The sequence below is a fragment of the Mastigoproctus giganteus genome, chromosome 2, assembly GCF_048544385.1.
Source record: "Mastigoproctus giganteus isolate SK-2022 chromosome 2, ASM4854438v1, whole genome shotgun sequence".
Taxonomy (NCBI): domain Eukaryota; kingdom Metazoa; phylum Arthropoda; class Arachnida; order Uropygi; family Thelyphonidae; genus Mastigoproctus; species Mastigoproctus giganteus.
In genome coordinates this window covers 152,163,014-152,185,769 of record NC_143576.1, presented here as the reverse complement: position 1 = coordinate 152,185,769, position 22,756 = coordinate 152,163,014, and the positions used below count along the sequence as shown (strand labels likewise).

Genomic DNA, 22,756 nt, shown 5'->3' with positions numbered 1-22,756 from the left:
AAAAGAAGTCTCGCAGGTCATCCCATTTTGCATTCTTGTAATGCCAAACAATACGAGGTTGGGAATAGCCATGAGATAAAGGTTCCATTGGAGAAGAGACAATCACCAAGTTGTGATCTGAAGTGCCTAAAGGCACTTCAGATCACAACTTGGTGATTCTCACTTCGACCTTGTACTTAGAAGGGTTGTTTGTGAGAAAAAGATCAAGCGTATTGGCTGTATGATTAGGATTGTCCGGTATTCTTGTAGGTAAATGAACAATCTGTGCTAGATCATTAGTAATTGCAAAAGCCTCAGCATCTCGACCTGCTGGGTCGGTGTGACTAGAAAATGGAAGCCAGTTGGAGTTGTGAACGTTAAAATCACCAAGGAAAATTACCTCACTGTTAGGAAAGTTGGACTGGAGAAAGTCAAGTTGCAAAGTGAGGAAGTCAAAGAGCTCCAAGTGATTAGTGGAATTGGGAGAACGGTAGAGACAACAGATGAATTTGACACAATGAGGTAGAGAGATTTTAAGCCGGAGAAGATCAAAGAGAGGTGATTCCAAATTGCCAAATCTCTGACAGGGAATATCAGAACGGACATAATTACCATCAGAATTACCCACATCCCTCCCCTAACTAGCAGTTTCCCTGATCCTTTAAGGTATCTTCAATAATACTGGCAAAAACTTTTGCACCACCTTTGTTTAAGTGTATCCCATCTCTACAAAACAAATTCCTTCTACCTACAAGTCTTGAGTTAATCCATAAGGCTTTTAACATATAATCCCTCCTGTCGTGTCTGGGTAGAATTGCAGACACATAGACATTGTGGCCTAGCTCGCGGCATTTCCTCAGCATGGTCCCGTAATTTTTCCAACAAATCGTCAGATCGTGTACGTTTAATGTCATTAGTCCCCACATGAATAATATTCTCTTTACCCCCATTAAAATCTGACAATCTGTTGGTGAAATCATTAATAGTTGCTCCCGGCAGACATACCCTGGTTCTACTCCACCTATCCTTATTACAAAAAATATTCCCCATTTCCCTGACAATGGAGTCTCCTAATAAAACAATGTCCTTTTTAACCAGAGTAGTTTGCACTTGGTTTTTCTGTTTTGAGGCCCGAATCGGGTGTGCATCACTTGGTAGATTGCTGGAGTTTTGACTCCCTGACGAGCTCCCAGATGCATTATTCTCGAGGGCAAGCACCCGTTTTTTCAGGGACTCAAATTGTTCCATCAGTGCACCAAATTGTAATTTAAGATCGGTGCACTCCTCCTTACATCGATCACGAAGAAAAGAATCCCAGGTGAGCTATGATTAGTCACCAGGTTAAGCTTGGAAAACATTCCACAGGTTCTGCAACGGATTAAATCACGACTCGCCCATAAATCGCCATCGGCTATTTCCGTGTGAGTCACGATACCCTGTGATGTGTTTAAGGCAGATCTCGTAACTACCATTATAAAATTAGCTAAATATCAATGAAAATTAACTTTAAAAAATTATATCTATAATATTATTAAAATCAAACTGTTACAGGAAAACCTATAACAAAATAATTAAAACAATATCTAAATAAATCAAATATTTAAAAGCACTAATCAACAGTAATCCAATCCACTTAACTGAGGAGCCCTGACGAAGTGCGTCCGCTCACCTCGAATGCCAACACTCCAACTAGGGGCCATACATTCAAGTTATGAGGGGAGATGTTTAGACTGGACTGCGGGAAGTTTTATTTTAGACAGCAAGCTATAAATTAATGGAATAAATTATCTATAGGAGGAGTGAAACGCATAGGTTTTCTATTTCCTTTTCTCTTATTATTATTTATTAATTATTTATTTTATTTAATTATCATTATTTTAAAATTTTTTATTTATTTATTTATTTAATTTTTTTGGCTGGTGCAGCATAAGCCTTAGGCTTCCTCGCACCTGTCTGCAAAGAATTCTGCCCATGTGCTGATTCAATGCTGGCATATGGATTATCTGGGCCCAAACACAAGTGTTATGGAAGTTCATTTCATAATGCTGTCTCAAGTGAAGCCCACTGCATCAGTGAATAAAACCCGATTCAAGAACTTTGGATTTTCTGAGCACTTATGCAGGATCCATTAACTAAACACAACTTTTGGTGGAAAGTCATTAGCAGTCAGAGATTGCACACAGTGCATGACAGGTGTATAAAAGTTGTTTATGTAGAATCCAACAAAATGTATTATGGCTAATGTTTTCTGCAAAAGAGAACCACCCAGTAGTCATTTCTGGATTTTCTCAGAATAGATTATACTCCAATTCTGAGCCTTCTAGTGGTTTGCATAAATGACTATCTGGATGCCTTTGATTTGGGAAGGCTTTATGGTATAATCATGCAGCCTCACACACACATATTGCCTTTTGCATTTCTGTATATAAAGTGGATATCAGCCATGTGTTCACTTAAGAAAGTGTGAATAGCCATGAAAGAAGTCATTTAAGATTAAACTAAAATGAGAAACAGAATTTAAGAAAAATCACTACACTACAAGAAAAATCATGAAAATCGATATTAAATCATGACCAAGTACCAAGCCATGCAAACATTTTGCATATGTTTCAATTTGACAATGATGTACCTGCACAACTAGGTACTCTTACACTCGTTTTGCTCTTATTTGTCACGGTGTTTAGTAATACACTGGTTTAATTATGTCTAATGAGTCATGTGGTATTTGTAATCCAATCAAAGTCACCTCAAATTAAGCCAACTGCATGATGTAAATGTAACTTCTACATCAAATACCTCTCAACTTACTGACCTTTACCAAAAAAACTAATTATCTCTGAAATCAATATGGCAAAAGTCTGGCTTTCTTGCATCATCTCTGGCTCTATAATAATACTACTAACTGTTTGCACAGATAGCACAGTGGTTATAATCACCATCCTCCGAATACCAGATGGAAAAGACCCAAGTTCGAATCCCAGTAATGAACATGAGGAACTTTTATGGGCTTTGTACCCTCTGTGGCTGAGTTAGTTGGTCTCAGGTATGGCTATCAAGCATTTCTACCCAGAAACTTGGGTTTTTCATCCAGCAAAACAGTTAACTTGACCAGAAAACACAATTTCTGGAAGTATAACACACGGGCAGGTGAGTTCTCAGGTGGCCCTAATACGAGACTTTACTTTTATTAATACTACTTAAGTTTCCAACAAGCTTCTGTTTCTTTTATTAACACTTTTCATGTTCTTTTTCAATAAGGTTACATTAACAGGAATTCCTCTCTTTATACCTATTACATAAAAAAAAAAAAAAAAAGTGTCTCATCTTTTAAATAAATACCTTACTAATTTTATTAGCCCTTATACCCTCAAGCACCTTTCCAACTTTGTTAGCTTTGTATCCTCATGAATACTTTAACTTCATTAGCCTTTTCCTCCTGGGTGGAATAGGCCCGGCCTTAAAACCCATCAGTATTGCAGTCATTGACAGAATTTGAACAATCGAGACATTTAGCAGTATTTCTTTTTCAGAATATACATCCATTTTATTTTATTTTTAATTTTAACATATATGAGTTATGTAACTGTTATTATGAAACACTGCTGCTACCTAATATAATTATATATGAACACTGTTAGGATTTCCTAGAGTAATAATTCTATATTTTAAATGTGAAACCTTATATTCTTCATGTTGGCATACCACCACTTTAGGATATGCTGTACCAGTGTTTTCGCTGTAGAAGAGTGATCACAGAGCTATCTGCATAATGCGATGCCTGGAAAACCCAGAATAAATCATAGAAAAAAATCCTATCCCCTTTGCTTGAGATTGATTAATTAGAGCCTGAATGAATAGGTCTTTAAGAATTCTTCCAATCTTTCATGGGATTCAAGCTCAGACTTCTCCAAACAAGTGACAAGACCAATACACCATCACAGGAGGACAAGAGATTTAGCAAAAACAGTAAAGCCTTGTAGTGTTTTATCAACAAAACGTTTCATTGTATACAGGCAAAATAATCTTTAAATCATCAAAATATTAATTATAAAAAATTTGGTACACTGAAATACTTACAATCAAATTTGATAAAATGGCATGAGGCAGGTAGTAAGCAAAAAGTTCTATTTGGTCTGCTGTTGGATGAAGACCAGCTTTCTCAATAGGTTCTACTGGCTGTGATAGGAGCTTTTTCAAAACAGGCATGTCATTAGGGAATAGAGTCGTTACATAACCCTCAGAAAATTGAGTCCCATATCTTCCAGCACGGCCAGATATCTGGAGAGCATGAGATGTTGAGATAGTAGTCATTTCTTTTTCACCTTTCTCATTTAATTCAGGCTTAACAAGGGAGTAAAAAATTACACGACGGATGCTCCTGGATGAAATATAGCAAACAATTATTTCAGTATTCCTTTCTGTATTAAAATTTATAAACAATTTTAAGTTGTTAAAAGATTCACAAATGGTTTCATAATATATATAAATATTCAAAAGATTAATAATAATGCCCACTGTTCTTTGTTCTTTATCAGTCATTATAAAATCTGTGCACAAACTATTTATTAAATTCCATTTATTTGAGCTAAAGAAGGACATTACATGATATACTACTAATTTAAGCTTTACCAAGTGAATATCATTTTCATTAGTTTTTTGGTAGGAAAGGGATAAAATTATTACAGTTTGATCCTAATTACTCCCAATATCTAAATTAAAATCTACATTTTTTGAATTCCCTACTGAATCCTGTTTTTGGGTTAAGTTCTGGGTTACTTGTGTAAGATCACTACGGACAACCATTCTTGAATGAGGAGAACAAAACTGGAACTACTAAAAAGAACGCAATACTAGGTTGTCCCCCATTCAAGTGTCAGTAGCAGTTTCATACTAATAAGTCGAGAACCCAAAACTTGGCCCACAGACACAATTTCGCGACTACGGAGGTCTAAGACAGTATTTAAATTCTATACGGTGGGACCAATTGATGAGGTTACCAACAGCAAATTCAAAATAGGAAGCATTCAAAGAATTAATCTTGGAAGTAATTGGGTTTACATACCAACTAAGAAATATTGTTCAAGGTTTAGGCCTAAATAGATGTCAGATGAACTAATGAGACATTAGCATTAGCATTTAGCATTAGCAGAGGCATATGATGCAAGAAAGCAAGCTTATTCAGCATCAGCCAAAAAAAAAAAAAAAAAAAAAAAACCGCTCCCATTTCACCCCTCCGTTCGTTCGAAATACCTGTCCAGTTGAGCTTTAAATTTGTTTAGGCTATCAACTTCAACAACAAGTGATGGAAGTCGGTTCCACCAACCAACCACCCGCTGGCCAAAGGCAAATTTCCGCACATCTATCCGACATCCGTCCTTCCTCAATTTGAATTTATGCCCTCTGAGGTTTTATTCTGAGAAAGATGAAGAATCCCATTGGCATTGAGCATGCTCAAACCATTCAAAGCCTTATACACCTCTATCAGATCACCTCGCCGGTGCCTAGTCTCCAGACTCTGTAATTTGCAAAACTTAAGCCTTTCTTCGTAAGAGCAACCCTTTGTTCCATTTACTAATCTTGTTGCCCTTCTCTGTACCCGTTCAAGCAGCTCTACATCCTTCTTGAAATGAGGCCTCCAGACCTGTATACAGTACTCAAGATGACATGTGGCAGAGAAGGAAAATGCATGGGATTCATATAAATTAATGGGTAACATGGAAGCCTTCGATAGATACAAGCTGGTCTGTAACCAAGTCACAAAGGAGGTTAGGCAGGCAAAGGAAGATTATGAAAAATCTTTGGCAAAGTATGCAAAGAGTTCTTTATGTATGTAAACACTAGAAGGAAGGGGATGAATCAGACTGTCCACTGGATATCGATGATCCTGCTCAGGTGGCTAACAAACTACATGAGTATTTTGTATCTACATTCACACATGAGGAGTTATTCAGGGAGGGGAATGCCAGAGATGAACTAAACTCTGGCAGTGAGCTAGATGATTTTGTAATAACTGAGAGAAAAGTGGAGGAGAAATTGTTGAAGATAAACATAAAAAAGGCACCCGGGGTGGATGGGATCTATCGAGTTATATTAAAAGAGGCAGCAAAGGAAATAAGCAAACCCTTAGCCATAATCATGAGAGCTTCCTTGGACTCAGGGGAGGTACCCATGGACTGGATATGTGCAAATGTGACCCCAATTCACAAAGGAGGATCAAAGGGCAACACAAGTAATTATAGATTTGTTAGTTTAACTTCTGTACCAGGAAAATTAACTGCAGGATCAACTAAACAAGACTTCAGTTATAGCTTGGACATGGCAGGGGTTTGTTAAGGGAAAGTCTTGTCTGACAAATTTGATTGGATACTATGATACGGTCACAAAGCAACTGATGCAGGGAATAACTTTGATATCATATATTTGGACTTTAGAAAGGCTTTTGATACTTTTGCACATGAGAGACTGCTGCACAAATTGGAGCAGTGCAGCATTGGAGGCAAATTGCTGCTAGGGATAAAGGGATGGTTGAGTGGGAGAAGACAGAGTGGTAATCAATGGACACTGCTCTTTGTGGAGTATTGTTATTACCGTAGTCCCTCAGGGTTCAGTGTTGGGTCCATTGTTGTTTTCTGTATTTATAAATGATATTGATGATGGTTTATCAGGCTTAATGTCCAAGTTTGCAGATGATAAGAAGGTTGGCAGGTTTGTTAAGGACACTAATGACAGTACGCTGCTGCAACATGATCCAGGAAAGTTGAGCAGATGGGCTGAGAGGTGGCAAATGAAGTTTAACATTGACAAATGTAAAGTACTACATAAGGGAAGCAATAACCCCAGATCATCATCATCATCATCATCATCATCCATTTTCAATCCACTGCAGGATGAAGGCCTCTCTAGCAACTTTCCAGTTCCTTCTGTTTTGAGCACTGGCCATCCAATTACTATCCAAAAAAACTCATGAATTTCATCTATCCATCTCCGCCTTTGTCTTCCAGGTTTTCTTCTAGCTCCTCTTGGGTACCATTCTGTTATTTTCTTAGTCCATCTGTCATCATGTCTTCGAGCTATGTGTCCTGCCCAAGACCATTTTAGTTCTTTAGTTTTGATAAGAATGTCCTTTACTTGAGTTTTCTGCCTAATCCATGTATTTCTCTTCTTATCTAACAGTCTGATTCCCAATATAATCCGTTCCATTCTTGGCTGTGTAGTTCTCAGCTTCTCTTCCATTCTTTTGGTGAGTACCCAAGTTTCACTTCCATAAGTCATGGTGGGGAGTATACATTGGTTCATTATTTTACATTTCAGACAAACTGGAATATTGCTCTTCAGTATGTGACTATATTTCCTGAATGCTATCCATCCAAAATTTATTCTTCTCTTGACTTCCAGCCATTTATCATTATTACAGCTAATAACTTGTCCCAGATAAGTATATGACTCCACCTTTTCAATTACTGCTCCTTCAATCATTATTTCCCTTTCTGTGGCATACTTGTTCATCATTACTTTTGTTTTAGCCATATTCATCTTTAGTCCAAAATCCTTACTAACTGTGCATAACTGATTAAGATTTTCCTCTAATTCTTTGGGATCGTGGCTTATGACCACAATGTCATCTGCAAATCGTAAATGGTTTAGGTACTCTCCGTTCACATTGACTCCTTTCTGCAACCAGTCTAATCTTCTGAAAGCTTCCTCAAGGGCAGCAGTAAACAGCTTCGGAGATATTGTGTCTCCTTGTCGAACTCCTTTCTCGATTTTAAATTTCCTACTCTCTTTGTCTAGTCTAATAAAGGAGGTAGCACTCTCATATATTCTCTTCAAAATCATAATATATGGGGTATCTATGCCTTATTATTATTATTATTATTAATATCCATATGATGCAAGGAAGCCTGAGGCTTATGCTGCACCAGGAAAAAAAAAAAGTTCCCGAGTAACCCTGAGAGAGAGAGAGAGAGAGAGAGAGAGAGAGAGAGAGAGAGAGAGAGAGTCAAAAGTAGAAGGGAATCACCAAGAAAGAGAAGAATGATGATATCCAGCTCAGGACCCTGGGTGTGCCAAGCCCATACTCACCAGATGTGAGCCCCCGGGGTTGCATTTGTCTTTCCAGTGCCCGAAACATTGCCTTATGCTGTATGTACTCAAATGCCTTTTCATAATCCACAAATGCCAGGCATAATGGTGTTTTATATTCATTTGCTTTCTCCATTAGCTGTGATATTACGTGAAGGTGATCCACAGTTGAGAATCCTGTCCTAAAGCCAGCTTGCTCTTTCGGTTGATTCTCATCAAGTATTCTTTCTAATCTGTTAGTAATGAACCTTGTGAACTTGTAGATGTGGGATAACAAGCTAATTGGTCTATAATTTCCAATTTCTGATTTATCTCCTTTCTTATGCAGCACAACTATGATTGCATTATTCCACTGCTTAGGCATCACACCTTTTATAATGCACTTTGTGAAGAGCCTTGCCAGTTTTTGTGTTATGTCTCTTCCTCCCAATTTTAACAACTCTACAGTAACTTCATCTTCCCCCGGGGCTTTCTGATTCTTCATTTTCTTCAATGCATGTTCTACCTCATCAGGAAGAATATCGGGTATGTCATATGTGTTGCTACTTTGCAATCCATCTTCCCCACTGCTGGCATCATTCCCTCGCTCCTTGTATAATTCTCTATAGTACTGTTCTGCTATTTGAATTATGCCTTCTCTGCTGTTTATAAGTACACCATCGCTATTTTTCAGTTTCAGAATCAATTGTCTTTCTGCATTACTGCTCATGGCTGCTGATTTAAATCCTTTGTTTTCCCTTAATGCTTGTTCTACTTTTCTTGTGTTAAATCTTCTTATGTCCTCTCTGAGTCTCTTTCTAATGGCTTTGCATAACTCAGTATACAGTCTGTCATAGCACGATAGTATAGCATGATAGTTGTGTTCCTAGAAACCCTCGTGCAATATAAACAACAGGCCCTATGGGAAAAGTGGGGTTAGGTGCCGACTACCCAAGATTGAACACACATTTGGAACGAAAACATTACCAAACACAATAAATAATCGGGTAATTTAATCGTTATAAAATACTTACGTATTTTATAACGATTAAAATACGTAATAAAAAATAATATATTTTTTATTATAATATAATAAATAATAAAAAATATTTATTTTTTATTATTTATTATATTATAATAAAGTATTTTTAGTATTTTTAATACTAAAAAGTATTTTTTACGAATAAAATACGCATTTTATTCGTAAAAAATTTATTATATTAAATAAAATAGTTGTAATAAAATGCTTACGTATTTTATTACGACTATTACGTAATAAAATATTGTTAATGCTTTTGCTTGTATCGTAAGCAAACTTGTTTTTTTGTTTGATTTTCTATCCAAACAGATAGAAAATCGAAAAACAGATAGAAAAGACAGCCGTTCCATCTCTTCCAATTCTTATGTCTTAATCTAATGGATTTTAATTACACTTTGAGTTGTTCCTGCTATGAAAGTTGTTTTTATTTTCTCCGCATTCTTTGTAATTTTCGGCGTTGCCTCATTTAGGTCTGTAGCACGTGCAATATCACATGGTCTTTCATTTCGCTCAAAGCATTTCACATTTTTTTCTCTATCGACAGAGGCGGACTGGCCATAAGCCTTACCGGGGAAACCCCGGTGGGCTGGAGGCCAGTGTGATTTTGGCCATAAACCGTAGTATGAGGCCACCATAAATTTTCCTGGGTAAGAATTTTTGATCCAGTCCGTCTCTGTTTATCGATATTGCTTTTTTTTTTTTTCTCTCTGAATCTGCAGTGTCTTCGCCAGGATTCCTTTTCACACCTTTTAAGTATTTTACTCATTTTTAAAGCACAATTACAAAACGAGGAGGCACCCTTAATACACATAAACAAAGCTGCGTGCGTGTAGCAACTGAATAAACAGCTCCGTAAAGGCCGAGATACACCATTAACACCTCACATTTTACTAAAGCACATTTCTGGGGGTTACTACCATAAAACAATAAAAACAATTTCCAGTTGCATTTCTGCTAGTGGAATCTGTTATAAACTGGTCGTAAACTCGATCTAATTGCAATTGCAAATTATCGATAGCTGGAATTGTGTGGGTTTTTACGTTATTATGGTGAAATGTGTTTCCCCTTCACTGATATAAAACACATAAATACATTTTCAGAATCTTCTTCAGTCCTATCGTGTTGCGTTCAGTTGGGGTGATTCCGCGTTCCACTGCCATTTCTTGTAAACACGAAGGCGGATCGTGCATAAGCGAATTCGGTTCGTGTTATATAAGATATCGTTCCCCTATTTATAAATCGTGTATGATCGAATTCGTGTAATGTAAACACGTGTTATATGAGGACCGACTGTACTCAATTTTCTCCCTATCAGTGTTTTTCTTGCTCTTCATTTGTCGTCTTCAGTTCATCATGACAAGTGTTTCTTGACTAATTTTTTCTTCTTTGGATTTCTTTTTCGCTACAGGTTTCTTGGGCTTTATCACTTTCAGAAAGTTGTAATATTCTTCGTCGATATCTTGGTCCTGAGCAGTCTGCAGAAGCTCAAACTTGTTCTTAAGTTCCAGTACATACTGCTTTTTCTCCTCTTCTGTTATCTCAAAGACCTTTGTATTATTTACTCGAGTCAGTTTTTTCCTTTCCTTTCCTACATCTATATCAAGTGTACATCTTACCATTCTGTGATCACTTCCAACATTTACCTTATTCAGGACGGTAACATCATTCACAATATATCTTCTGTTAGTGAGGTGAGGATGAAGTCGATTTCATTAGTTGTTAATCCATTTGGACTTTCTGTTCACCCTTTTCTTGAAAAAAGTGTTCATTACTGACAGTCCTTGAGATTCTGCAAATTCCACAAGTCTTTCACCTATTCCACAATTTCCTACAGTTCCTCTTTCTGCTCTGTTTTGCCTTTTTCCAACCTTAGCATTGAAGTCCCCCATAATAATCGTGTACTGGGTTTTTTGCTCATCTAGAAGACTCAATTTCGGTGTACATTTCTTCAACCTCTTCATCATCATGGCTCGATGTTGGTGCATAAATCATTATAATCTTTAGCTTGTACCTCTTAGAAATCTTGAGTATTAGTCTTGACACCCTTGGTAATGTACTTTTGAATTCCAAAATGTTTTTAAAATCTTTATGGACCAGAAACCCAACTCCACCTTCACTCCTTTCACTGTTTCCATTGGTGTACTTGATAAACTTATAAGTGATTCATTTCTTCTTCTTGTTTCAGCCAAACCGATGATATTCCAATTCACATTTTCTAATTCCTTTTCCAGGTCTAATATCCTGTATTCACCGATGAGTGATCTTACGTTATAACAGGCCAAGTTCAGTTTCCGTGTATCCTAAGAATCTCTTGGTACGGCCAGGCTGCCATGCAGCCTGGTCGTACCCAGAGATTCTGAGCACCCTCTGCTTCCACTCTGATCCTCTCACTGCCGTAAGAGGGAGAGTGAAAGCTGCTGGGGCTGAGGGCCATTTGTTTTGTAGTGCTGTCATATGCTGGAGGGTTTGGTCTTTTCCTCTTCACGCTGACCAGGAGTCTTGAAGAGAACCACTCTACACGTTCGTTGCCACCTAAGTGACGTAACAGGGCTTACCATCGAGAAGGTGTGCATGAGTGGATTTTAGGGAGGCAGGCCAACCGGACTTCTATATCTTCTGTAATTGAGAGATATTGGATTCATCAGTGTTTTAGGCTGAGTGCCTGATAACACAGGATACCTGTTCCCCTCTAAGCCCCATAACGTATCAACTCTGTGGTACTACAATGACAGTGGTAGAGATGAAAAGGACCTGAGGGTAATTGTGCAGGCAGATATGAAGTTTTCTGAGCAGTTCAGACCATCTGCAAGAGTAGCTCATGGTGTCTTATCAATGATATACAGGAATTTTTCTAGCAGGGATAAGGAGGTGATTATCCTCTTGTATAAGGCGATGGTCAGGCCACACCTTGAGTACTGTACACAGGTCTGGAGGCCTCATTTTAAGAAGGATGTAAAATTGTTGGAACAAGTACAGAGAAGGGCAATAAGATTAGTGAATGAAACAAGGGGTTGCTCTTATGAAGAAAGGCTTAAATTCTGCCGATTACAGTGTTTGGAGACTAGGCACCTGCGAGGTGATCAAATTGAGGTGTATAAAGCCTTGAATGGTTTGAGCATGCTCAATGCTGATGGGATTCTTGCTCAGAATAATCACCTGAGAGGGCATAAATTCAAATTGAGGAAAGACAGTTGTATGACAGATGGGCGAAAGTTTGCCTTTAGCCAGCAGGTAGTTGATTGGTGGAACACACTTCCATCTTTTATTGTGGAAGTGGATAACCTAAATAAATTTAAGGCTGAGATGGACAGGTATTTGGAACAAACAGTGGCAAAAATCTGAGTTTTTTTTTTTTTTTTTTTTGGCTGATGCTGCATAAGCTTGCTTTCTCGTTTTCTTGTATCGTATGCCTCTACTAATGCTAATTCAATATGGAATTAAGAAATGTAGCCACTTTTTAATTTATATACTGGTGCCACCAGGATTGTGCCACTGGTGCACCAGCAGTATGCTAGCTAAATTAGCGCTATTAAAATTAGTTAATAAAGAAGGTTTTAGGAAGTGTTGCTCAAAAAGAAGTTACATTTTAGATAAGTGTTGGTGAGTGATAGGGTAAGATCTGGGACCTAAAGGTGGTTTCATTTTCCGACTGTGAACTTTTTTTTTTTAAAATGGCTATCATTACTATCCTTGGATATAGGAAAACAGGAAATTTTAAGGAACTATAATCAGTCACTGGGAATTATTAGTGGAATAGTTGTGCTACCTGATAGCTTTGCTGTAGAAGTTTTCAGGATACCAAATTGTATGTAAAAATATTCACGTGTTGCTGAGTTATTTATTACTGTTATTTTCAAGGTCACAGTCATTCTACCGAGTCAGCCATTTTCATGATATAAATGAACTACAGCAGTGCCACCTGCTTGTTCAGTGGGATTAGAAATTCGCCATAAATTGCGTAAAATTATTAAATTTCGACATCACCATTGTGTAAGAGCTACCACTTCTATATAGCTGCGTAAGACTTGGCAGATCGGCAGCTTAAATCCCTAGCCCGGATAAATGGTGAGGGTTGACGTCAGGAAGGGCATCCGGTCGTAAAAACTATGCCAAAACAAAAGGTGATTGATGGAAAGTAGATGTGTCAGGGCTATTGAACAAAGGACGGGTCCAGTTAAAGAAGTTAGTTCAGCTAGAGATGGAGTTGAAAAGTGTTAGAATAGGAACATTGGGATGATAAATGGAAAGAGCAGAGAGATTGTGGATTTGATGCAAAGAAGAAGAGTGAAGATCCTATGCCTACAAGAGACTAGGTGGAGGGGAAATAAAGCAAAAGAGCTCAGTGAAGGGTATAAGTTGTTCTTTAGAGGAGCAGATGAGGAAGGAAGAAATGGAGTAGGTATCGTAGTTGATAAGGAGTTAAAAGATGGAGTGTGTGAGGTTAACAGAAGGAGTGGCAGGATTATGAGCATCAAGCTGGAAGTGGGTGGCCACTTGACCACGATAGTATGTGCGTATGCCCCACAAGTAGGATGGGGGGAAGGAGAAAAGGACAGTTTTTGGATGGAAACGGATCAAGTGGTCATGGCAATACCTGAGAATGAGAGGATGATCATAGGGGGCGATCTAAATGGTCATTTAGGAAAAGGCAAGAGAGGAAGGAAGAGTGTATGGAAGATGGAGTATTGGGGAAAGAAACAGAGAAGGGGTGAGGATAGTAGAACACACAGTGGCATTCGACCTGGCGATGGTTAACACCTACTTCAAAAAGAAAGAAAGCCAGCTGATAACATACAGGAGTGGGGAAAGGACAATCCAGATTGACTATATCATGTGCCGTAGGGGGCATCTAAAGGAAATGAGGAACAGCAAAGTGATAAACGGAGAAAGTGTGTCTGCACAACATAGATTGCTTGTGGCCGATTGGGAGGTTGCAGCAGACAAAATTAGGAAATATTCAGGATAGAGGGAGAAAATGATAAAGTGGGTGAGACTGAAAGAGGAGGGTTTGAGGAAGGAGTTCAGGGAAAAGTTGCTAAAAGGAATAAAGTTACTGGAAGACATGCAAGAGTGGTGGAAAACATCAGGAAAGGGGACGCCAGAGGGAAAGGAGGCTTGGTGGTGGAATGAGGAAGTGCAATCGGTGATAAAACAAAAGAAGGAGATGAAGAAAAGATGGGATGTAACAGGTAGCCAGGAGGATAAAGAAGCATATAAAATAGCAAATAAGGAGGCAAAAAGGGCTGTGGCAATAGCAAAGGCGAGGGCAGTGGACGAGGCCTACGGGGAACTGGAAAGGATAGAGGGAGATAGGCAACTGATGAGAATAGCCAAAGTGAGAGATAAGGCATCGAAGTTGTTCTTTAGAGGAGGACTTCTCATCAATAAAACAAATAAAAGATGAGAGGGGAGTGGTTATACAGGACCCGGAGAAGGTTAAGGAAAGGTGGAAAGACTATTTTAAGAAGCTATTAAATGAGGAAAACCCGAGCACTATGCGAGGATAGAGAGATGAATGTGAGAGTAGTAGAAGGCATACGCAGGAAAGAAGTAGAAAGCGGACTCAGAAAAATGAAGAGAGGGAAAGCAGTAGGTGCTGATCAGATACCAGTAAAGGTATGGAATAGTCCGGAAGAAGAAGGGATCGATATCCTATGGGACTTGTTGGAAAAACTGTGGCAGCAGGAGAGGATACCCAATGAGTGGAGGAAAAGTATACTTGTGCCAATCTTTAAAGGAAAGGGTGATGTGCAGGAATATGGAACTACAGGGGAATAAAGTTAATGTCTCATTCGATGAAGATCTGGGAAAGAATTGTGGAAGGAAGGTTAAGGCAGGAGACGGAAATAGGAGAGGAACAGTTTGGTTTCATGCCGGGAAGAGGAGCAACAGATGCGGTCGTTGCTTTAAGGCAGGTGATGGAAAGATACAGGGAGATGCAAGTAGAGTTGCACATGGTGTTTATAGACCTGGAAAAAGCATATGATAGAGTGCCCAGACAAGAGGTATGGAGATGTATGAGGGAGAAGGGTACATCGGAAAAGTATGTAAGGCTCGTGAAGGACATGTACGAGGGAGCGGTGACTCAGGTTAAGAGCAGTGTAGGTATAACTGAGGGGTTCTCTGTAGAAGTTGGACTGCACCAGGGATCAGCTCTCAGCCCATATCTGTTTGATCTGGTAATGGATGTGTTGGTGAGAGAAGTGAAGAGTAGAGCACCATGGAGTATGCTGTTTGCAGATGATATTGTACTATGCAAATCATCCCAAGGAAAGGCAGAGAAGAAATTGGGGGAATGGAGGAAAGCGCTGGAAGATAGAGGCATGAGGATAAGTATAACAAAGACAGAATATATGGTATTGAATGGAGAAGTTGAGAGTTCTATAAAACTGCAGGAGGAAAAGATACCATCTGTTTCGAAATTTAAGTATCTGGGATCGAACGTTGAGAGGGATGGAGGACTGAGTGCAGAAAGACAGCATAGAGTGCAATGTGGATGGCTGAACTGGAGAAAGATGAGTGGGGTGCTGTGTGATAAGAAAGTTAATTGTAGAATGAAGGGAAGAGTGTATAAAACTGTGGTTAGACCCGCATTGATGTAAGGTGCTGAGACATGGGCGATTACAAGGGCCCAGGAGAAGAAGATGGAAGTGGCAGAGATGAGGATGCTAAGATGGATGTGTGGTGTGACGAGGAAGGACAGGTTAAGAAATGGCTACATTAGAGGTACGGTTAAGGTGGGGCCTCTGAGTTAAAAAATACAGGAATCTAGGTTGGTCATGTGGAACGAAGAAGTGAGGAGTATGTAGGGTAGAGGTGTGAAAAGCTGGAGGTGATAGGGAAGAGGAAGAGGGGGAGACCTAAGCTGAGATGGAAGGACAAGGTGGAAGAGGATTTGAAAGAGAGAGGATGGAGGAGAGAGGAAGCCCTGGTTAGAAAGGAATGGAGGAAGAGAATTAAGGAAGGGAATGCCGACCCCATATGAAAGTGGGAAGAAGGCAAGGACAAAGAAGAAGATACTGAGACTGATTAAGACATATTTGTAATAAAGACTGATTAAGGTATAGTTGTAATAAATTTATCCTTTTTCTGCCAATAAACCAATTAAAGCAACAGTTGATTTATTGAAACAGTAGCATATTTATGTAGGCCCAGAAGGACTAATTCAATTAGAAAAAAATATATAAACAACACTATCAGTTTAATACAAAAGTATATTATAATCTTTATTGTATTCAAAACTGATATTATACAATATATCCTTCACAGCAATATATCCTTCACGGGTTTCACATTGGCTGGCCTTGGGGAACTGGGCCCACATCGAGATTTGGGTTCATCCGCCAGAGCCAACGATAGAATAAGTTTCAGAAAATATTTGCAATATACTCGTAAAGATATTATACTTTTTGACATTATTTACAATATATTCGACATTATTATACTGCCCATGTTAATGTGCAGTTTGCCTGGTTGAGGTTAGGCTACTAAAGATCTGTCTGATATTTCCAATCCTTCAAATTTGTAGTGGTGGCTGTTAATTGCTTGGACTGTAGTGAGCATCTGCCTGGGGAGAAAGGGATCACACAGGGCTAGTCTGTTAGAGTGGACTAGAAGTGTGGGAGCTGACCTCGGTCTAGGTTGAGGGATTCTCAAGCCGCACAGCTCCCAGATGTTTGGCCCTGAGATTATTCCGGTAGTCATTTTGGCAGTTAGGACGAGGAATATTTCCATTACAAGATTTAGCAGTTTTGCAACGTTTAGTGCAATCATCATCACAGTTGTTCTTTGCTGGGGGCGGATGGTAATGTTTAAGTATAATCCAATGAAGGAGCCAGTATTCGGCGGAGTACACTTGCTTGATGTTACTGGGAGCTACAGAAGCCCAAATCTGAGGCATATAACATGACAGAGTATACAGAAGTGCATATGTACCGACGCGTCACATCCAGATCCCTAACGTGGAGTAGTTGTTGTTTGGTAGTCCAGTGCATTTGGCAAAATTTCGTTAGAAGCTTGTCAATGAGGCGGTTAGAAGCTCAGTTTATAATCGAAGACAACTCCCAAGTCCGTATGCGTCAACCAATGGAAATGGAATACCGTCTAGAGGAGCTTGAACTTCGGTGAGTTGGTGCTTGAGAGAAAAGATAATTTGGGCTGATTTAGCAGGGTTAATCAGTAGTCTAAATTGATAGAGATAGGACCCTAATTGTGTAACTTTTCATTGATCTTTTTATTGATGTTTGAGGTATGTTCGCCAGAGTTAATCGGGTATATAACTTAATATCATTGGCATAGCAGAGTATGTCTTCTCTCTGTTGCACAAATGGAATAATAACTGCAGTAAATAATGCTCCGGAGAGGACTTCACCTTGGGGAACTCCTGCAGTGATCTTTCTTGAGATTATGTCTTGTTCTGCTATAAGAAGAATGGTTCTGTCAGAAAGCAGTGTTGTGATAAACTGAGTCACCTTTTATGTAGAAGTAATTTTCTAGGAGTTGAACAAGCGAGGGGATGCTGATTGAGTGTAAGGCAGCTTCCAGGTCAACAAATGTGACGGCAAGCTCTGCATTAGCTTCTAGTGCTCTGACAATGGTGCTAGTTATGGATGGTAAATTGGTGGCTGTGGATCTTCTGGGAATGGTATAGTGAATCTGTGGGGATTTGTGAGGCATGACTTGATTGGTGATGGTTGGAAGTATTGTCTTCTCCATGAGTTTCAAGAGGCTGGAAGAATGAGAGATTGGCCTGAACTGTTTAATGAGGATTGCAGATTGGCATTTAGAGTGTGCCCTCATGGCATATCTATTTCAGAGAGGAGGAAAGTAGTGCTGAGTTAAGACATGGTTAAAAATCGATAGTAGTGGATCGATGATAAACGTGCTGAGGTTTTCGATTATGAACTGCAGCATAAGGTGGGGGCCTGCATCCAAGCTCTCGAACAGGGAGTGATGCAGACAGTCTGTTGCACCATAACTTGCGATGGTTTGAATCCATCTGGTTATGAGGTCCACGGGTAACTCGAGATCGCAATTATTGAGTCTCCCAAGGTATCAAGGATGTGGCTTCAAGAAATCATGGTGGATCAGTGAGTTTGGGTGCTGTGATCTTTATTTATCTTTTTGGGGCCTTGGATATTGAAGTTAGATGCGGCTAAGTGCAGGAGTATGGCAATGGGTTCGTTATCAGATTGTAAGACATTGTGAAGACTGTCTTCAAGGTTGCATGGTACTGAGAAGAATATCAAATCCAAGAGATTAGATCCTTTCGTGGGGTGGCAGTTAAGTAAGTTGATACCCAGTGAATCCATACCGCTAATGAGTTTCCTACTAAGATGTGCAAGAGTAGGTGTAAGATTGAAATCTCCACAAATAATGGGCATAGCAGAGGTGTGGAGGTGATTTACCAACTAGTGGATTACATCTTCAATGATGTCACTGTTTGGGCATGGTGGAATGTATGCTGTTGCTATGTTCATCAGGTCGATGTTAGCTGCGAGAGTAGCTCATGGTGTATTGTCAATGATATATAGGAATTTTTCTAGCAGGGATAAGGAGGTGATTATTCCCTTGTATAAGGCAATGGTCAGGCCACACCTAGAGTACTGTATACAGGCCTGGAGGCCTCATTTCAGGAAGGATGTAGAGCTGCTGGAACGAGTACAGAGAAGGGCAACTAGATTGGTGAATGGGACAAAGGGGTTCTCTTACGAAGAAAGGCTTAAGTTTTGCAAATTACAGTGTCTGGAAACTAGGCACCAGCGGGGTGATCTGATAGAGGTGTACAAAGCCTTGAATGGTTTGAGCATGCTCAATGCTGATGGGATTCTTCCTCTAGCTCAGAAAAATCACCTGAGAGGGCATAAATTCAAATTGAGGAAAGACAGATGTAGGATAGATGTGCGGAAATTTGCCTTTAGCCAGCGGGTGGTTGGTGGGTGGAACAGACTTCCATCCCCTGTCGTGGAAGTTGATAGCTTAAATAAGTTTAAGGCTCAGCTGGACAGGTATTTCGAACGAACAGAGGGGTGAAGTGGAAGTGGTTATTTTTATTTATTTATGTTACTTTTTTTTTTTTTTTTTTTTTTTTTTGGCTGATGCTGCATAAGCTTGCTTTCTTGCATCAAATGCCTCTACTAATGCTAATGCTAATGTTGAGCTTGAGGGACACCATGGCAGCTTCAAATGCAAGGGACTGGGTTACCACAGAATGTGCCAACGAGAAGATTGTAGAGTATTGCAACTCCTCCTCTACGATCCGCTCTAAAGGAACAGAGCGTCTGGTACCTGGCCTGAGGAGCACAGGCAAAGGAATCCTACCCACTCCCAAGCCACATTTCGGCAATGCAGAGAATATCAAGGGTTTTCGATAGAAGAAGCTGTTCGACAGCGTCTAGCTTGTTACAAATACTTCTTGCATTTTGATAGAGAATTTGAATGATGGTAGCTATAGTAACGAGTTCGTACAGGTGGTGTCTCTTTTTAGGTTTAACATTGGTCTACTGTGCATTGTGATGTGTATACAGGGATATCCCTCACAGATCTGGAGACCCAAGGATTATTATTATAATCAGCTGAGAGTTGGGTTGAATGATACGTGTGGTTTTTTTTTTTTGTTGTCGGATCTTTTGGATACTCTGAGCATTATTTTGGCCGACAACTACTTGTACAAATTTGGGTTTCAATGCACCCTCTCCAGTATGGAGTGTCCTCTAGAGGGCCACCTGAGAGGTCTTTGAGTGGCAATCCCAAGTGATGTTCGATGCAGATTTGGGAGAGTTACCTTCACTGAGACCTGCATCTTTGCCATTGAGCTGATTATGTGTTGCAGCTGTCAATGAACTAAAGGTGATGGGCATATGGGCGATTGCATTGTTTATAATTTTGGGAATATAATTCCCTTGAACGTTGGAATCATATATCATTTCTATTTCTTGTGGCTTGTTTTCCAAGGTTCCCTGAGCTACATTGTGCAGCATCTGGGTATCTTATTTTAATTGGGCATAAATAAGGTTGCTAGTTGAGGCAACTGATTGGTTAGGAGCACTATTTCTTGTTTCATGTCATTGTTCTATGCACGAAGCTGCCATCCCCGAATTATATAGACTAAAAGTTCTAGTCTATATAAATATTTTAAAACATATTCTTTGCCAGTAGTAAATAAGCTAATTAGAGGGATTGTAAAAGGCATCAGATAAAATGTTTGGGATTTTTTATGGTAGGTACATATAATTAGTAAGTTCCATCTCAAAAATACCCTTGAAAGATGAAGATTTCAAAATTCCTTACCAATAAAATCGTCAGTCTCTGAGAAAAGGAATAATTTTCTAAACCTCAGAAGATTTTCAAACTTTAAAATGAACTATGTCCTATGTCCAATTTGGGAGACACAACACATAAAGGGATTACAAACAAGAATGAAACCTCTTCACACAATATTCAATATCAAAACAATAGCACACTCTGTCCTAAATTTATGCTACAAAACATGGGTATGTAATTTAGCAACTAAACGTTAACCCAAAGTTCAGTTCCAACTCTAGATTTCTTTGTATATCTACATGCAAGCAAATATAATAATCTTAATCCACTTACCAGGGATTCTATTATTGTTGGAGCCATAACATTAGCATTAATAGAGGCATACGACGCAAGAAAGCAAGTTTATGCAGCATAAGCAAAAAAAAAAAATCTTCCCATTTCACTCCTCCATTTGTTCCAAATGCCTATCCATCTCAGCCTTAAATTTATTTAGGCTATCAACTTCCACAATAAAAGATGGAAGTCTGTTCCACCAATCAACTACCTGCTGGCTAAAGGCAAACTTCTGCACATCTATCCTACAACTGTCTTTCCTCAATTTGAATCTGTGTCCCCTCAGGTTCTTAATCTGAGCAAGAGGTAGAATCTCATCAGCATTCACTTGCTCAACCCATTCAAGGCCTTATACACCTCAATCAGATCGCCTTGCAGGTGCCTACTCTCCAGGTGCTGCATTTGCAGAAATTAAGCCTTTCTTGGTAAGAGAATCCCTTTGTTCTCCCTCACCTATCTTGTTGCCCTTCTTTGTACACATTCTAGCAACTCTACATCCTTCCTAAAATGAGGCCTCCAGATATGTACACAGTACTCTAGGTGTGGCCTCACTATTGCCTTGTATAACGGGATAATCACCTCCCTGTCCCTGCTAGCAAAATTCCTATATATCATTGACAAGTCTCCATGACCTGCCCTGGCAGCCCATCTGCACTGCTCAGCGAACTTCATATTCAACTGCACAATCACTCCCCTCATGTCCTTTTCACTTTCCTCAGTGTAGTAACACACAGTTGGTACTTTTCTCTAGGGTTATTGCCACCCATATGCAGTACTTTGCATTTGTCAATGTTAAACTTCAGTTGTCACTTCCCAGTCCATCTCCCAACTTATCTAGATCCAGTTGGAGTAGCATACTGTCTTTACTGTTGTTAACAACCCTGCCAACCTTTGTATCATCCGCAAACTTGGATATTAAAACCCGATATACCTTCATCAATATCATTGATAAATATACAAAACAACAATGGGCCGAAAACCGAACCCTGGGGAACTCCACTAATAACATTTGACCACAAAGAGCAGTGCCCACTGATTACCACTCTGTCATCTCCCACTCAACCATCCCTTTATCCATATTTTTTTTTAAATAAAAACTCCAAACACTAGAGGTATTAGAACCTATAGTACTTAGTACTGTGCTTGGGTTGGAGGTTGAGAAGATGAAAGAAGATATTTGTTGACATTAGACTTGAACTTCTGTAGACTGTAATTTTCAGGAAAGACATATGAAGGAAGGTTGTTCCAGAAAATGGCAGATGAATGAATAAACGAGGAAGATGAAAAGTTGGTTCTGTGAGTTTGAAATTGGACAGTAAATGGATGTTGGCTGGTGGTAGCATGTCCTTCGGACTGTTTTGAAAGAGAGAGTGGGAATTATAGAAGCCAATTCAGGGTCCATGGAGGTATCTGTAGAAAAGGCATGCAGCAGAAAGAGTATGTCTATGAGAAAGAGAGTAGAGAGAGACTGTTAGAGATGAGTCATTAATTAATCTAATTGCCCTCTTCTGAATGGAATCTAGAAGCCTGAGTGAGGTTTTGGGGGCGCCACCCCAGATGTAGGAACAATATTCCATGGTAGGGAAGATTTGCGATTTGTGCAGAGTGAACAGCTGTTTGGAAGAAAAGTAACGCCGAGAGTGACAGAGAAAACCAAGTTTTTTAGATGCAGAGGAAGCAATATTTGTAATGTGCTTGTGCCAAGAGAGATTAGAAGTCGGGATAATCCCCAAAAGAGATATATCAACCATTTGCTAGAAATCAGTGTTACCAAAGATAAGCATAAGAGCAGAAGAATTCTTTTTTCGAGATATAAGACAAGACTGAGTTTTTCGGTATTTAAGGAATACCGAAAAATTCAGGAGATCAGCATTTAAGGAATTCGTAGTGGATATTCGAGAAGCTGAAGCTGATTCAGCAGGGTAAGGCTTCTCAAAATGGAAGGTGGAATGTTATGTGCTATCATAAGCAAAACATGGTTAGGTTTTCCAGTAAATGGAAGAAGGTCATTAATATACAAGAGGAAAAGAGTGGGGGAAAGAACAGAACCTTGGGGGACACCAGCATTAGTGGAAAAGTTAG

At 39.3% G+C, this 22,756-nt stretch overlaps 1 protein-coding gene across 2 annotated transcripts in view; it reads right to left on the bottom strand.

The window, feature by feature from the left end:
• The window catches only part of Suv3 (Suv3 RNA helicase), a 349,258-nt gene that overhangs the window by 87,459 nt on the left and 239,043 nt on the right, over positions 1 to 22,756 (bottom strand). For both annotated transcript variants that reach the window (XM_090368722.1, XM_090368723.1), the window contains one exon: positions 4,057 to 4,357. In XM_090368722.1, the coding sequence (XP_090224848.1) occupies positions 4,057 to 4,357 (301 nt within the window). The remainder of the gene's footprint in view (positions 1 to 4,056; positions 4,358 to 22,756) is intronic.